Genomic DNA, 18848 nt, shown 5'->3' with positions numbered 1-18848 from the left:
TAACCATATATGTTTGCAGCCATATGTGATTGGTGTGCAGGAAGGAGTTGAGTCATTCTGACTCTCATTTGAAGTAAAAGAAAAGACCTTTGTGTCTGTGTATATATAAAGTACACTTGATGGATCTCTTTTACGAGGTTCCATGGCCAAAAGGCCAATACACTGTACTGTAATTTTTGCAATCATGGAGAACTTGCCCAAACCAACGAAGCCAAACTCTATAGTACAAGATACGTGAAAAAAGAAGTTACCTCTCGCTAATTTTACTCCTTTACCAAATGCTTTTAACTCTGAGTCACAGCTCGCTGTTGAAAGAGTGGGATGTTTATTTACCCAATTAAAAAGCCACAAAGAACTAGCATAATTACCTTTCTTTTCAAGTGGCTGTCTCCTTGCAAAGGCCAGACAATTACACAGGAACCATTTACTCAGGATTACTCAGGACCACCTGCAGCTCATTCTCCTTAAACAGGAGGTGATGAGAGCCTGGGACCCTAGCCAAGCCCACTCCTGATCACTAAATGTCCCTCATCATTACGTAGTAGAATTGTGTGTCTTGACCATGACACTTCACTGTAGCTATTGCAGTTCGTCTGCGTTACTTCTTCCTAATTGCCATTTCTGCTGCTTAAACAAGAGCATCCCAGACTTCATAAGCTTTATAAAATCGAATGCATTGAGAACCACACTCCATAGTCTGGCATGAGTACATGAGAACATACTCAATGGGGCACAGTTCCTGGCTGAAAGTAAGCAGAGCATGTTTTGGATGCACAGCAAATGCAAGCCAAAATAAACCATGTACTCTGATTCTACAATTATCTGATAAATCTGGGGCTTTCAGAGGGTTATGTACTGTACACCAGGCTCCTTTTCTGGATTATCTGGCCCGAGGTGACTACTGGGCCTCTCCAAGGAGTGACTCCTCTGGGACCATTCTGGCATTTCCTGTAAAAAAAAAAAAAAAGAAAAGAAAAAAAAAGCTGTGTCCCTCACAGCTACTGGAAGGCAGGTCAGCATTCATCAGCACACATTCTCATCCTGCTTCACTTGCAGACACATGAACATTCTTTAGTTCTGAGGGCTCAGTTTTCCTCTGCCCTAAAGCCTTTTACAACATTCTACAGTGAGCATTCTCCTAACGCTGTTCATTTGCTTCTCAAGCTCTTTCATACTTCTCTGGATGTCTTGGTATATTTAAACCACATTTTATTTGTTTGTGTCCAGCATTTCCTAACATAGTATCAGCATCATAACTGTGGCGAGATGAAGGTTTAATCTTAATTACACCCCATCTTTGCCCTACAGTCATGCAGTCAGTGTGTTGCTCAAGCACACAATATTCTTCGCTTTCCTTTGCTTTCTCAAATGTTCCCAGCCACCCAAAACTGAACGCACTTGATCTCACACCCAAGTGCTGGGGCTCTTTTCTGTACTCTGAGAGTACACAAACTCAGAGTATACTCAGTTTTTGCTCAAGGTTTTCTCTGTGCTTCTTGTCTTTACCTGCCCTCCAACCTATCTGTCAGGTGCATCCAGATATGCCTCCCTCCCCTCTTTATAGTTTCATCTCTAAGCCCAAATTTCCTTATTGGATTTTCCTTTTGTGCTTCTTTTTAACCCAACAAGCAGTCACTTGTTTTTGTTGCCTCACACTCTTCCCATGTAAATTATTGTTACACAACCATTTCATGGTCATGGAGCTCAACACAGCAGCCACACCCAAGGAATCAAGGAACGGAATGGGACAGAGGCATACATGCATTACTAAACACAATACCTCAAATCAATTAACCTGATGGATTGTACATCACGTTTACATTCTCAGATGTTTTCAAAGGATTCTGAAGACACAAGAAGCAGATGATCCCATAAACACACATAATAAAGATCTCAGGTAATTATTATCCCCCTGGAATCAATGAACAATAAATTGCAGGCGGTTTACAGTTCTCTTGGCACGCATACAAGGAACATTTAAATGGAGCAAAAGCAATGCGAAATAGGGCAAGTGCTTCCATGTTTTAGTAAGCCTGAGAAGTTTCACTTTAGTCATCATTTCTGCAGTGTAACAACACTAATGTTAAGAGACAGCCACTTAGCATAAGTGTTGCTTAATTCAACAACTTAGTTCAACAGGACCTTGGAGCTGTGGTCATTTAAGTTAGCTCTTTGCTCTCTTGAATTATTGCCATTTTCATGCTAGAATGAACAAAATAAATCACTTATAAACAATACTTCAAACACCTCATATTTTTACAACTAGTTGAGAATCAGTAGTGAAACTTATGGTTTTCTTTTATAATCCTTGAGGTTGTCAAGAACTGAACTGAGGTCTAAAAACACAACAGGTATCACTACCGAAGACAACGAGCTGCTCTGACATCAGGCTGTGCGAGGTCAGGGGATGCTCCAAGAGCCTCCTTCACTCCTTCTCTGTGCTCCACAGTCTGTTTGTCGTTATATTCTTCATCCAGCATCTACAGTGATTAAAGGCTTCAAGTCTCACCAGAGCCAGAGTCTGTTGGCTAAACACAAAACTTGAGACTTTCCCACCATAACCTCAGCTGCCCCTGGGCCACACCAGAAGCAATATGCACTGATCACTTCAAGAAGACCTAGACATATAAAAAGCAATCACCAGACCCCAAATATTTTGAATAGAAAAAGAATTTATGTAAATTGTTTTCGTATCATAAAGCTCATTTCAAGGCTGTCCCGAGTCTCCACAAGAAACTGAACACTGGATACTATGACCACTTCAGAGCAGTAAGGAAGAAACAAACAGCATGGTGCCCATACATTTTGGGCCAACAATTGTTAACAAGATCACAAACACACTTTGCTGTGTTTGAGGTGGGTGGGCTTGAGTTATTAGTTGGAGAACAACCTGACTACACCTGTATGTTGTCATTCAATACCAGGTACTAGCTCTAAAACCTGTGGAGTTATATATACATATATATATATATATATATATATATATATATATATATATATATATATATATATATATATATATATGACAGAGGGTTAAAATGAAGAAGTAGGAAGCAACAGCTGAAATGCTCATTTTCAAACACAAAAACTGAATCATATGTACTATATATTTTTGTATAATAACAATGTCAAATATGTTTTTAAGGGCCAAATTTTGGATAAAGGACCACTGAAAAACATTACCAGGTAACGGTTCAGCTAGAAATCATGCAGCATAAGCCAGCAGTATTCAGAAGGACTGGGACGTGTTGTTCAGTTTTCAGAATGCACTACGCATCGCTCTGACTGGACCACAAGCACAACCTCAGTGTTCGGCTAGCTGGAGCCATCTGTGGAGAACATTATGGCCCTGCATACAACACACTGCATTGTCCTGGGGCTCACGCCTCTGTACATGAAGCCTAGCGGAACTGCACAAATATTTTCCCATTGCTCTGAGCGGCGTTTTCCAACTCCGCGGAGCAGCACGTAGGAGCCATAGCAGGGCTCTCTCCACCCACCAAGAAGTGAGGCCATTCCCAAGAAACCCTCTGACACTTTTTCACTTGATCACGTAAATGAGTGGTGACAGCACCCGTGGGAGCTCAATGAGTCGCTGACATGGCTGCAATAACACCTACACATGCCCATGACATTTCACACAGCCTTTCCTCTTTATTTCCCAAAGTCAGAGGTGATATGGAAGGGCCATGTGGTGTCCTTGGAGGCTCTGAGGGGGAGGACTTGCAGCAGAGTGAAAACTCACACCCTGTAGGAAACATGGTATCCTAAGTCACTGTGTATAAACTGGCCTGCGTTCAGCTCCTTTGTTCAAACTGGCATGGCAAACCTACTGACACCCACGACAGCTATGTCCAGCTGGCGGACACACCTTCTCGTCCAGATGATGTCACTAACAGTGGAGAACAACAATATAGCCCACCATATGTTGATTTGATCCCTCCCAATAATTTTGCAAATCCATTCAGCATGCCTCAGTGCGGGTGTTCGAGAACAAGAGGCTACTCCGTCTTCCAAGTGTGTAATTACGGGCACACCATCCTCCACACATCCTCTCCACCACACAGGTAGAAGATCAAACTGCTTTCCTCACTAAAGGAGGTCTTGGTTTAGTGGGCTCTCAACAGTCATGCACTGGATCTACCCCTTTTTCACTCCATTTTACGAGCATCTTATTTTTTTTACTTACCTTGAACCAATGACCTCATTGTTTAATTAATTGCTCCATCACCTCGACCTTGTACCTGAGAAACCAATTTTGCAAGGAAACTGCTAAAGTCAACAACCCACAGATTTCCTTTGTCAGTCTTTATTTGCTAAACCCTAGACAAACTCTAGGTTAAAAGGCACCACTGCACTTAATAAGCAGGGCAACACTTTCAATGACTAGTTCCATTAATCAGTCCTTATTATCAGTAAACTGGCGTTACCCTAAAATAAGAGCAATACCTTAGCATTGTTGGTGTAGGTTTCATTAGGAGTAATGCAAGAAGAGCTCCTTAATCATGCATTAGCCTGTGCTCAAACAGCATACCTGGCAGCCAGGGAGACGCAAACATTTGAGCCAACACTGAAACTAAATCGTACTATTTTCAGGGGTTCCAGTGAGTCATCAAGAAAGGATGTTAAGGACCTTGACTACTGTGGCAAGAAAGAACCAGGATCTACAAGGCCAAATATTAGGAGGCATAGGAGAAGTTCCCAAAAGGTTGAAGTGACAATGACAAGAGGTGTAGGGGTAGCATGACAAAGAGCTTTTGTCTGATCCAGTGTTTGGGGAAATTCTGAATCAAAAGTGCAACCTTTGAATCATGGGTTTGCCTCATGACAATTTTGTCTTCACCCGATGCCAGAGCAGTCATATTACTCGGGTTTTCCAGCTTGACTTACAAAATTCACACCTAAAGGAAACAGATGTATGCAATGACAAGAACCAGACTGGCTGGAATTTCAACAAAGAAAACATATAAGATCATATTACGTGAACTGATAATGGCACCATCTTTAACTGCAATCTACTCGAGCTACAAGCACTGATCACATACACAAATGCTTTCCCTCCTGGCTTTAACACTGATTGTATTCATATTGATTAGATTGGAAAAAAGGTGCCATGGAAGATCCTGAAAGCTACACCTATGCATAGGTTAGCAAACCAGTGCTGCTGCTCTCAGTGGTGAGGATAAAGCACAGTGCTTGCCAACGTTCCCAACTGAAAACAAAAGATAATTGGACGCATTCATTTCTTCACCACATGCACCGGAATCATCGCTGTATCTAGCAGCATGTTTAAAAAAAGACTGAAGACTAAGAAAATTACCAGCTATAAATCCTAACAAAACTGTTGCAAACTACAGATGAGCAGAAAATTAGAAACCAAACAAGAACACTGCACTTTTTTAGTGCCAGTCTTTGGCTGATAGATGAGGGAACAAGTGTGGAGTGAGAAATTTTACTGTGCAGTGCAATAATCAAATGTGACCTTTCAGACCAAAGAAAATATTAGCCTTGGAGGCATTTTGAGTGGACAAAAATGCAGAGAAGGGTAAATTAGAAGAAGGGGCTTCATGTAACTGCTGGGGTAAAGCAGTTGTACTGACAGTTACAGCTTTTGCTGACAACGGGTCCCGCATCAGCATTGCTGTGCCCCCATCAAATGCTGCCTTTAGACATACTCTAGATGACGTGATATGTGATAGGGGCTCAGGAGTCTTGTTACCTAGGAACTACAGAGCTTGAAAATCAATTGGATTAGTAGCCTCAGACAGAATAGTCTGACCCTAAATGTGTCATACCTCTTTATGCATGAACTCTCTGGCTGTTTTTATGAAGGGGAAAACCAAAGACTTAGCGCACAGTCAAGGAACGTTCCAGTTTTGAGGCTCCATCATTATGTAATACACAAAACTCAAATCGTGACATTAATCTTTAATGGTTGTAGCGCAGTTGCTAATAATAATAATAATAATAATAATAATAATAATAATAATAATAATAATAATAATAATGTTCGATAATAATAATAGTGTTAGATTTATATAGCGGCAATGTTCCTTTAAAGGCCTGAGGAACTTTATCGCAACAGTATTAAACATTGTGCTGACGGTGTGTTTAGTCTAGTTTCAAGGTAACTGTCATGTGCTCGATGTTGGCAAACAAAAAAACAACAACAACAACACACACACACACACACACACGCGGCTGTTCTGGTTTCCAGTGGTCAGGACAGCAAAAGCACATGAATGGGCTTGACAGTCTTGAGCAGCCCTAGCGTGTTTCCACGGACGTTTCCACGGAGATTAAGCGCGTGGAAAAACAGAGCGGGAGCTGCCCGAATTGCTCGGGCTGCGGCCCACGGGACATGTGTAGGAGCGCCGCCCGCTAAAACGATAAGAGAATACCGCTGTCGGGGCAGCATAATGACACTATTGATTGTGTGTTTTCAGGCCACAACATGCAAGCAGAGTAGTGTACACTAGCGCTGTCAGTTCCAGACCCATGCGCATGAACTGTACTAACATGCTGTTTGTGTGTGTTTAGTGGTGGTGACGGGGTGGAATGGGTAATTACGTATAGATTTGAGTTGCAACTAAATCAGTTTATATTCACTAGGGATCGATATAGCTACTATATAGATTATGTGTCAGAATCACACGACGAAGTAATAGTGCATAACGTTGAAGAAATTTCCTTAGCGCTAAATTAGGGTTTACAGAAGACTGAAGGCTGAGCAGTTTACATATTTTAAAAGGACCCCTTCAAGCACTTCTGATCTACTGTAGCTCTAATAATGAGCATTTTATTTGATATTGATATCAATTACTTACATATAATTTGAATTTGATTACACAAAATAGCCTAAATCTATGGAAGAACGCCAGATTTACACTCAAATTTCGGTGGCGCTTTAGGATTACACATAATGAGGTTTGATAACAGTCTACGCAAGTTAATAGCAGGGCTAAAAACGGTGAGAGACATGATAAAGATGAGAGGGTATTTAGCCCAATTACTGTGGTGGATGGGTTTTGAGTTGGATGCAGAACCATGCACATAGACCACATAAGACGATGTCATAGCTGTTATATTTAACATATACAGATATGCACAAATGCAAAGACGAGTAGTGAGGCAAGACACTCCTTTGGACTCACACATTAGAGTTGAGGGAACAGAGAATCACATTCGTATGTTACACCTCTATAACAATAAAGCGAACTCGTATGCACACTGTAAACCCCATTCCTACAACAAGATCTGCAAAAATGGGTCTGTTCCAGTAAGCGAGCCCCTAACCAAACAGGGACACAGCATCCAAGGGAACGGGTGTCAAACATTACGCATATTGCGAAACCACTTAGGGACAACAAGTATTTAAAACAGCTCCTTGATTTAACTACCGTTGTTTCCATCCTGGTGGCTTTCCGTTCAAAATGTATGCAAAATATTGTGCCACCCAAGACTTTTTAACCAACAAGTATTTTTCTAACTAGTTTCCCATTTTTGGACATTTGCCCTGTTTCATGCAACGGACATGAAGAAAAAGAGGAACTACGCAATACCATCCACACCTTCCCAGATCTGAACTCGAATAAGGCTACAAATGATCCCCGTAGTGCATTTATCATTACCGTACCAGTTGGTTGATGATCGTGAGTTCAGAATGTCCTCTTTGGCAGTTAGCAGTGATAGGTTATAGGTGTCCAAGTTTATAGCTTGCATTGTGATGCTGTAGAAAGTCTCTTACTTTCAGCAAATAGTAAAGGCTACGTATCCGAATTAGCTTACGTCCACACGCATTCACAGGCAGACGACAGATTTACAGAAAATATCTGAGCAAGTAGCGAAGAGCTGTGTTCGGACGAATGCACGGAGAACACGTCGTTGCCTGGACTGCATCAACTCTAATATGTGAAGAGGTGGAAAAGTTTTGAAAGGCAGCCATACGCCAAGAGCCCCACCTCCCTTAAGAAGAAAAAAAAAGTCGCTGTTTGACAAATTAAGCAACTCTCTTAGTACGCAATGCGCATTACAGCTGGAGCTCTTAACCGCGCGTCGTCCACATTCAAACTAGAATTAGAAGTCATGTGTAAAAGGGCCATTTATCAAATTTCGCTAATGTGCAAATTATAAATGTGCAGCGGAATAGCCTATATCCAAATGTCTTAATTAGCACATTTAAATTTCTAGTTAGCTGAATACTGTTGTTGATAAGGAAATACATCACCTATATTACCCTACATGAAATATATTTGTTTGCACATGCAAAGAACAGTGTCCAAACTTCTCAGAACTGACGGAGTAAGAAAATTACATTGAGCTGTGACTGACAGGCATGTAGAAAGGAATGACCTTTCATGATTAATTCATCTATCAAATGTCCTTATGTAAATAAAATGATATCATAATCAGATTGGGGCTTTATGAAAATCAGAGTGCAACCTTTAATGTTGCAAATAGAGTCATGCTCAGTAAAGAGTTGCAGGTTTTCCAGGCAATGAGAAATGGCATTGATCTGCCAGTCTCTCTTTGTGCAGGCATCCTATGGGTAGCCTCTAAGAATAGCTGGCAGCCAGCAGAGAAGCCATTCAAACTGGGCCAATCTCTTGAGAGACCCATGCCCTATCTACATGGCCAATTTCATAGGAAGTGAACTTGAAGCAGCCTGAGTATAAAAGGAGCAATGGATTTGTTTGTCCATTTCAAAGTAGGTGGAGGGTCTGCTTTCCAAAACATCCCTACTGTCATACAAGTACACACACACACACACACACACACACACACACACACACACACACACACACACACACACACACACACATTTTGCATTAGTGCTAGAGTATGGAGACCAGCAAAATGTCAATCAAATGTCATATAACATCATTGGGAGGCTCCCTATATGGGTTAAAACAAGCAAGCACCAATATACAGAGTGGGTTAGTATAATTAAGATGCATAGATCTAACATTTTTTCCTCTTGTTGTTTATGATTTCAAATGATTCTGGAGCTCATGTTGTGCTCTGGTTCTGTCTCTTTTTTTTTTTTTTTTTTTACCTCTGAAGCTTTTCCCTTATCTGTACATCTCAAAGTGCATTTACCAGTAGTGTGATTCATGCAGAGCACAAGGCTCCACCATGGGTTTGCAAGTAAACATGGTCATTACAGGCAACCCCAGAAAGACTGTACCAAAAATACAGTCCTTTACTGCTGACAAAGCACATCTTTACTTTCCATAATCAGCAATAATTCATATGGATTTGCAGACAGCAGAATTGCAATTTTGTCACAGAACACCTCAGTACCATCCTCAGCATTGAAGAGGAGTGGAACCAACATGACGTCATTCTGCAGTATTGTGGCCAAGTTCCTGTAGTTGTGCTCTGCTGGCCAAAGGCCAGCCTAAGACTCCCAGCTGCCCACCTAGAGCTCTGCACCTCCAGAGAGGGATACGAAATGTGTGGGTGTTTACCAGAGCTTTGTTCTCAGGTCGCAAACAGCAATTGCTGAAGTGCACACACAAACACACACACACACACACACACACACACACACACACACACACACACACACACACATATACACACACATATACACATACACATACACACACACTTTAGGGCACATCATGTAACTGGGATACAAGCAGAATTGCAAGAAGTCCCTCAACATCCCTGTAATGTCCTGTCATTAACTTTCGCTATAAAAATTTGCTCACTTGTGCTATTAAGCATGACTTCAGAGAATTCTTGGAATTTCCCCATTGAATGGGTGAAAGTTTTGGTTGAGATGATTACTGAGGTATGTATTCTTTGACAGCAATATTGACTGCATTGCTACAATTTTTTAACCATGATGAAATTTCAGTGTGACCCTGTTTCTCAGTGAAATATTACTTCTGTCTAATAACATTCAAGCATCATTCTCTTTTCACAGGCAACCTATGCCAGTTGGATCCACACTGTGTTGTGACCAAATATTTCTTAATTGGTTTAGCTTTAAGACCAGTAACATTTACTGACACAAGCATGTTCCTGTGGGTTCATACCTGACAGGTGGGTCAAAGTTCAACGACACAGAGATATGCAGACCAGGTCAGGGTCAGTCTTCGAATGTCCCCCTCTCTTGGGAAATAATGTTTCTTGTTACCTTGCCTGATCCTCCTTATCGATTCAAAATGCCATGCTTCCCAAAAAACGCATAGGCTTGTGCAGAAATTATGTTGTCAGACAAGGAAGGAATACATTATTGCTTCTCCACAGAACCCAGGGCACAGCCTTGCCTTAATCAGGCACAAATGTCTATAAATGTATTTCCTTTCCTCCCCAAGGGCATGCAACCTTGTCAAGTAGTTCACTACCTCTTATTATCAGTTCTCCTTACCTAATGTGTTTTCATCAGATGCAGTATGACCTCGCTGCTTCTGGAGCAATGTGTTTGTTGTCTCCCTCCCCCGCCCCTTTCTGTCCTTCTCATGAACAACAGCGTACCGTTCCCACCACACTGACAGTTTATTTCATGATGTTCAGTCATCCCATTAGGTTTGGTACAATTTGTTTACAAACATTTGAGGCTGATGATTACCTAAAGGGTTTAGGTTACTATGGTCTGAATAGGCCATAGAAAGTAAAAGAGAGCATGGAAATGTTTAGAGTCTGGCACAACCCAGATATCACCGCAGAGCAATTTTCACAATGAAATTATGGTAACTGTGCAGGATTGTAGCAATGATCCCTCTTTTCCACGCCAAGCAGTACACCGACATGCATGGACAGCACGCTGGCTTCACTGTCCTGACAAGATCATCCTCCAGCACGGTTCAGTAGCATTTACCACATTTAGCCTCACGCCTCACTGGTGCACCCAGGACGTGCTCACTCACGTACAGCCACTTTCTCCTAGAGAAGGGGGGTGGTGAACTTTGGGAAAGGGTTGTGATGGCAGTATGTATGCAGGTGTCTTTTTTCTCGGATATCCAGCACGACAATCATAATTTCAAAGGCCACTGATATTAACCCTGTAAATAAGACAGGGTTCCCTGAGTATAAACGGATCTATATAATTGTAACTGGCTCTGACGTAATAGAAAGCTTACAACCCAAATTTCCAGTTGAGTTTTTACATGTTAGGACATGTGCTAAATAAACATTAAGTAATGAAAATGAAAAGAGACTTGGTCATAGCATTTGAAGTAATTAAACCATGCAGAACAACACTGTACAACATATAGGATAGTATATACATGTCTGTAATCTGTTAATTTATGCTTGGTACTCTCTGGGACATGTTGATACACTCATCTTGGGACTTTGGTACACTTATATACAAAAGTCAAAATGACTTCTTGACAAAGGTTCTGCTTAAGATCACAAAGGGAGATCAAGTAAACACTAGTTGAAATCAAGATGACCCTAATACTGATTAGATCAACTCGCAGTGCATTTGAATGAGTGCTGTCAAACTGAGGTCAGCAATGTTTGCATATTATTAGAAACCAAAACAGCACAAAATAATTACATGTACATAGACACATTGCTTGTCATCCATGAGACCTGAAGCAAGGTATTTCAAACCGAGCCGTACTTGAGGTTCGAAGTACTCGAAGTACGGATCGGGCTTTGACCATTGACCTCATGTATGAAGGGGCTGGTCCATTTTTGGCTTTGTAGGCAAGGTTTTAAATCTGATGCATGCAGCTACAGGAAGCCAATGAAGGGAGCGTAGCAGTGGAGTAACGTGTGAACTTTTGAAGATTGAAGACCAGTCATGCTGCTGCATTCTGGACAAGTTGTAGAGGTTTGATGGCTCTTAGATGAAGACCAGCAAGTAGCGAGTTGCAGTAGTCTACCTTTGAGATCATAAGAGACTGCACAAGCACCTGAGTAGCTTCCTGTGAAAGAAAGGGTTGAAGACTTCGTATGTTACAAAGGAGGAATCTGCAAGACTGGGTTAGATTAGAAACATGAGTTGAGAACGACAACTGGTTGTCCAAAGTTACGCCCAGGCTACAGGCATCTTAGGATGGTGATACCAGGGAGTTCTCAAAGGAAACAGTGAGGTCATGGTAAAGGTTGGGAGTACCTGGGATGAACAGAAGCTCGGTTTTACTGGGGTTGAGCTTCAAGTGGTGGGCTTTCATCCATGACGCCATGTCAGTAAGGCATGCCGAGATACGTCTGGAGACCTGTGTGTCAGAGGGTGGAAAAGAAAGAAATAATTGAGTGTCATTGGCATAGCAGTGGTAGGAGAAACCATGAGAAGATATTACATCAACAAGAGAACGAGTATACAAATAGACGAGAAGGGGGCCCAATACTGAGCCTTGTGGAATACCAGTGGAGAGTCTACATGGTTTGGATGTAGATCCTCTCCATGTCACCTGATAGGACTGTCCATCCAGATAGGACTGAAACAATCTCCAAGCAGAGCCAGTCACACCAAGCCTGGAAAGAACAGAGAGAAGAATGTTGTGGTTCACTGTGTCAAAGGCTGCTGAAAGGTCTAGAAGAATCAAAACAGATGACTGTTTGGCAACTTTAGCAGCATGACGTTTCTCAGTCATTGCTATGAGGGCCGTTTCTGTAGAATGTGCTAGTTTGTAGCCAGACTGATTGGGATCATGCAGCTGGTTCTGGGTGAGAAAAATAGACAATTGATTATAAACTGCTTGTTCAAGGGCTTTTGAGAGGAAAGAGAGAAATAATGCTGGTCTGTAGTTGGTAATGCTGGAGCTGTCAAGTGTGACCTTCTTGAGGATTGGTACCACCCTGGCGGTTTTGAATGCAGTAAGCACGTATCCAGAAGATAAGGAGTTGTTGATGATGACAGAGATGAATGGAAGCAGATCTCTTGCGATTGTCTGGAACAGAGCAGAAGGAATTGGATCCAGTGGACAAGTAGTCGGATTGCTGGAAGTCAGGAGTTGAAGAATTTCATCTGTGGAGAGAGGAGGAAAATAAAATCAGAAAGTTGGATGGTGGGGAATGCACATTGGTTCGAAGGGTGGGAACAGAGGAGAAGGACTGAAGGATTACTGCAACCTTCTCCTCAAAGAAGGTGATAAAATCCTCTGGAGTAAGAGATTAGGAAGGAGGGGGAGGGGGAGGATTAAGGAGAGAAGAAAAAATAGTGAAGAGCTTGCGTGGATCAGATGATGATGATTCGAATTTCTCTCTCTAGTAGGATGACTTTGCAGATGTTACTTCCAGTGAGAACTTGGAAAGGAGAGACTGGTATGAGCTGAGGTCTGAATCTATGCGAGATTTCCTCCACTGCTTGTCTGCAGTCCTTAGTTCTCTCCTGTGGCAGCAAAGTGATTCTGTTAGCCAGGGGGCAGGTGGGGAGGACTTAGCAGGTCTAGAGGAGAGAGGGCACAGAAGATTCATTGATGAGGAGAGTGTAGAAATGAAACTATTTGTAACTGTATCCAAAGAGAGAAGGATAGAGAGTCAGGAAGGGTGGACAAAATAGTATAAGTAAGGGAAGAGGGAGTTATGGAGTGCCGATTGCGATGGAGGGAGGAGGAACATGTTGGAGAGGACTGGATGGAAAGAGAAGGAAGGGAGAGAGAGAGAGAGAGAAGGATAGAAAGTGATGGTCCGAGAGGTGGAGGGGGGTGACTGCGATGTCCGATGTTGTGGTGGTATGGGTGAAGATCAGGTCCAGAACATTGCCCACTTTGTGAGTCGGAAGGATGCAGGAGGAATGCAGCTTGTCTGATGGAAGGTTGAAGTCACCAAGGAGAATGAGTAGATATCCTTCAATGGGGAATTGACTCAGAAGGATGTCAAGCTCATCAATGAAGTGATCTAGGGAACCTGGAGGGCGGTAGATGACAATGATAAGAAGTTTGGTGGGGAAAGACACTGTAATGGCATGAAATTCAAAAGAGGAGATGGAAAGTGTAGAGAAGGAAAGTGGAGTGAAACGCCACTCTTGAGACATTAGTAAACTTATGCCACCACCCCTGCCAAGATGCCTCAGAGAATGGGTAAATGAAAAGGCAGAGGACAGAGTAGCTGGAGTTGCCGAGTTCTCAGGGGTGATCCATGTTTCTGTTAGAGCCAGGAAGTGTAGGAAGTGGAGGGATGCTAATGCTAAGATGAAGTCAGCCTTCTGGACTTCAGATTGGCAGTTCCAGAGCCCTCCTGCCACCATGACATGTGATGGTGTGAAGCATTGTGAGTCAGTGAGGTTGCTGAGATTGCGACATCTATGATTGCGTCGAGGAGATCAATGGGATATGTGGACAGGAATTGTGAAGCACATTTCATATGCTTGATTTGTGGATGTATGAGATAAAGGATTGAGATAATATGAGAAGATACTTAGCTGAGTTTGTGAAGTCCTGTAGCTGAGCTGTAGATGAACTGATTGAGAACACCACAAAACCTTATGTTAATTACCGCTACAGTGTCTGTAGTGGAGTCGTCCTAATTTAACTCAGTTCAATAAGTGCTGAGCCAGCCCCTCAATTCACACCTAAGGTCAGGGTGAAATTACACCTGTAGTAATTACCGCTACCAAGCAACTAATAACTAGGTTTAGACAACAAGCCTTGAATTTCACAGAATCTAAGACAAAAGTAAATGAACTCAGAGCCTACCTTAACCAACCAGATGATAATCCAATGAGACAAACCAAAGCACACATATTTTACATATTCCTATATTCATATTTTATTGGTGACTAACAAATGTACAAAAATTTACTAGTCAGTTTTCAGGGCCAGAATATCTGCTTGTACATTTACTAAAACATTTGTTGACAAATAAACAAACAAACAAACAAAACCAAAACAAATAACAACTGAAGCTAGAGTATGACGTAACAACTGTCTTGTGCTCTGTACACAAGACTGATTAAATCTATTGAAAACTACTGTGAGATATTCTTTTCAACTTGCTTGTTCAATGGGTTCACTGACATAACCTCAAAGGATATTTAAAGAAGACATATTGTAAGGCAATAAAATAAAAACCGGGAAAGAAGAGGATGACTAACAAATTACAAGAAGCAATAAGAACAATATAAATAAAAAATAATATATTGCAACAGACAGCATGAATTGTCAGAAAAACTGCTCACACCCTTCTCTGCATATTCACTCTGTGTCATCCAACTCCTGAAATTAGAAGTGCCCCCCCCACCCCAACCAGATACCAGTGTGTGACAGTCACATGTATGGGAAAGCCATGACTATGGCTGGACAAAGAAATGAGAAGCACTTCAACAACAACCTAGTGACTAAAGCCAAGCCTGCACCACAAGCATTAGAGCTTCACTCCTAATGGGAGTTCATCCTCCAGTTCATAGAGTTACAACCAACTAACCTGTCTAAAGGCCCGTGTATATCACACATGTCTGTGGCTTTGGGTTTCTGATTATCTCCACCCCCTGTGTTCAATCTGTCAACACTTTTTAAAAGAAAAACAGAGACCGTCTATTATGAGCACTTGTGTAATAATGCAAGGTGATCGAGGTAAAATCATCACTTTCTAAATAGGGAGGAGCATCACTCTCTCCTCACGGTGACGGTATGCATCACTTGACAGGAATTTGTGAGACTCGCGCTTGGGCTGCTTCACTAATGGGTTTGGACTTGGGGCGACATATTTATGGGACGATGATTTTGGAAGAAGAATTATAACTTTAGTTGGGAGAGAGAACTGCATTCTTGTGTTGAGCCTTGAAAACATGAAATGTAAGATCATCTGAAGGTAATCAAGGCTATCTATCCTATCTGTTGGCCCCCGAATAATCCCCTCGGCAGGTTTTGAGGCTGTGATTGACGTGATTGTCGTTTACAGCCCAGCGTGAAAGAATGACAGGTTTAATAGGGAACCTTTAATGATTAGCCAGGATGCGAGCTTCACAAGATGTTTTAAAAAAGAAATCGCTGCCCTTGTGATCTCACCCCCAAGTATCACCCCCTGGACAATATCAGACACAAGTTCGCAGATGTTTGCTGACACATTTACGGTGGTTTAATGAAGCAAAACCTCAGGCTTACCCAGACTTGAACCAAAAGAACAGTTGCTTTAAGAAGACCAGGACCATGAGCTCATACTGAAGGAATGCAATGGCAAGGTCAAGCTGATTTAACGCTTTTTAAAAATACTTTGTAGAGTATGAATTGAAGACAACTATGAGGAAATTCTTGGGTTTTAGACAAATCTACTATAATGATTTTGTCTGACGGTAAAGATCAGGGGTGTATCTATGATTTGAAAACATCTGGTGTTTAGGACAAAACATCTGGGGATAGTCAGGAGGTCCAAACATATCTGCCCCAGGAGATGTTTTTAAAATATATATATTTTAATACTTAGCAAAGATTTTATGCCATTTTGAGATCACAATTTAAGTGTTTTATCATGCTAAATGAAGTCCTTTGTGTTAAAAAATATATACTTCATAATCCAGAAAGTCTAATTGTATCTTAACAGTCATACTGCCCTGTCCAGTCAGACTGGCTGTGGTTTGGTTCTGCTGGTAATCTTATGGAGTAAACTTTGCATTCTACTCCTGCATACATAAATACATATTTAATGGTGTCCTACACATATCTCAGGATACAGCGTAGTGCCTACCTCAGGAAAATGCATATTTTTTGGCATTGCTTTGATTATATTTATGTAATATTTAATAATATATTAGTTTATAATTGTTAATTTACTGCCACCACACCACAGCAATGGCAAAATAGCAGTCTTACATTCCATCAGTAAACTATTTTAATCATGCTTTAGATAACCTTAATTCTAGTACAGAAGAAGCCCTCTCTGTACAGACAGGTTCTAGATATAGCTTCAAAAATGGCCAATTTAGTTACCTGTTTTGATTTTCCTTGAATAATTAAGCAGATTTGTTTGTTGGTCAGCCACTTTGTGACTGTCCCCTGCTTTCTGATCCCCTCATTTTTGAAACAAGTGATGCAATTAATTACTGCTGGTATTTTAATCCCCAACTAACATTCCAGAAAAAAGAGAAAGTTTTAAATCACTAGGGCTCAATGGGGATGGAGCCCCAAATAAAAAGGTCAAGCCCCACCCACCCTTGCTAAAGATGATGGTGACTGTTGTGTGTTGCAATTTTCAATGTTTAAAATATTTTTAAAGATACCGGACTTTATCCACAAAGCCAGTCTGTCCTCTCAGAAGGCTGTGGTGTATGCTACAGCTCCACTGAACACATCCGTCACTGAGCTGACGACACAAGCTTTATGGCTATCATTAATGCAGGCGCACGTAAACACATGGCCCTGATGTGGTCACAAGGACACCCATCCACATGGACACATCAATGCGACCTCATGCTTTACAGTGTGGTGTTCTCCATGCTATAGGGGTCAGTTATAAAACATGGCAACCTTCCTCATAAAGTGTTACTGGAAATTGCACTCTCTCAGACAGAGAGAGAGAGAGAGAGAGAGAGAGAGAGAGAGAGAGAGAGAGAGAGAGAGAGAGTCTACGAAGAGATGGGCAGAACCTGGGCGCTTGGATGCGAATTTCTCCCCACATCACACACTTTTGCCATGGCAACCACGGTCAAACTTCTCCTGTTTACGTGACTTTGATGAAAAGCCGGCGGACGGCCAGCTCCATAAAAATGGCAGAACCGCCACGCGAGGACTGGAAAGTATGCATCTGATTCATTTGTGCCACGGTAGTGAGCGAAGTAAAAACGACGTCCAGTAAAGGGCCTCTGAGAGCCAGCCGCCTCATACGTCACGATGACTCAGCGCTGCAACTGTCCTGTGCTGCAATGAAGAGGACGACTAAGGACGTAGACAGCAAGGCGAGCCCGCCAAACACCTCAGGAGAGTCTAACCTAAGAATTGGCCGATGTAGTATAGTGTCGTATACTTGCATGAATAGTGCGGTAATGTACAGCAGTAATGTATTTTTAAAATACATTAAATTAACATTGCATTTAAACGTTGTATATACAAGTCATGTTGCAGTATTTCAGAGATGCCGTGTTGGTTGTGCAGCAGATAGAAGCGGGGGACAGTTGTAAAAACTGAAAACACGCCCCATTTCAGCTTCATTAATGTACAAGGAGGAGAAGGCTTTCTTCGCCCTTGGCTTAATTCCTCAAACTGTGTCCCCCCGCCCCTCGTGTTGAGGACCAGGTTGTTTGCAGCCGGAAATTCCAGATTCTAATGAAACTGAGGAAGTAGGTTTATCTTGAGAGCGGGGGATGACATCATTTGGCATAGTGCTACCTTTCATTATCTTCTGGTAAAAAGATGAATGCAGCAATGAAGACTGTTACGAATTCCCTCGGCGGGTGGAAAGGTAATGGTGTATTATGTCCATCTCTGTAAAGCTCTGTTCAATATATGACACACCACAGAGTTTCTCTTTAGACTGAACAATCGTAAAGTGCATTGACTTGGACTGGCGCAGTCTGTAAAGATGACATATTCTGCACTCATTTCATGTGTAGGCAACAAACTCCATATGCTTTTCCTTCATGTTCCGTAGGCTATAAGTGAAAATGTACCAGAAATCAGACAGGCATGCTGTTAATTGTTGCACAAATGACAAAGATGGTTGGCACACTGAAAGTAAGTTTGAAACGATTTCCCCCCCATGTAGATTCTTATGCTGTGGTTTCACAAATTGAAATAGGCATGTATATCAATCAAAATCTTCATGTTGACAACCCACAGCCATAACTTGGTCTGTTACTCCCTCTAGTGGTCATTCTTTGGATGCGGCCCACTAAAATTATTTTAGGCTCCCTTTAGACTTGATTATGTCCAGAGTTTTTGTTTTGTTTTGCTTCAAAAAAAAACAAAAAAACCAAAAACAAGTCATATATGTAAAAATACACAAAAACG

At 41.7% G+C, this 18848-nt stretch overlaps 1 protein-coding gene across 3 annotated transcripts in view; it reads right to left on the bottom strand.

The window, feature by feature from the left end:
- Positions 1–7968, bottom strand: part of si:dkey-40c11.2 (drebrin-like protein A) — a 26596-nt gene extending 18628 nt beyond the window's left edge. For all 3 annotated transcript variants that reach the window (XM_027015062.2, XM_027015063.2, XM_027015064.2), the window contains exon 1: positions 7637–7968. In XM_027015062.2, coding sequence (XP_026870863.2) covers positions 7637–7722 — 86 coding nt within the window. In that variant the 5' untranslated portion in view covers positions 7723–7968. The remainder of the gene's footprint in view (positions 1–7636) is intronic.
- Between the last annotated feature and the right edge of the window lie 10880 nt (positions 7969–18848).

This window comes from Electrophorus electricus, chromosome 9, assembly GCF_013358815.1.
Source record: "Electrophorus electricus isolate fEleEle1 chromosome 9, fEleEle1.pri, whole genome shotgun sequence".
Lineage (NCBI taxonomy): Eukaryota > Metazoa > Chordata > Actinopteri > Gymnotiformes > Gymnotidae > Electrophorus > Electrophorus electricus.
This window is presented reverse-complemented; position numbering and strand designations above follow the sequence as displayed.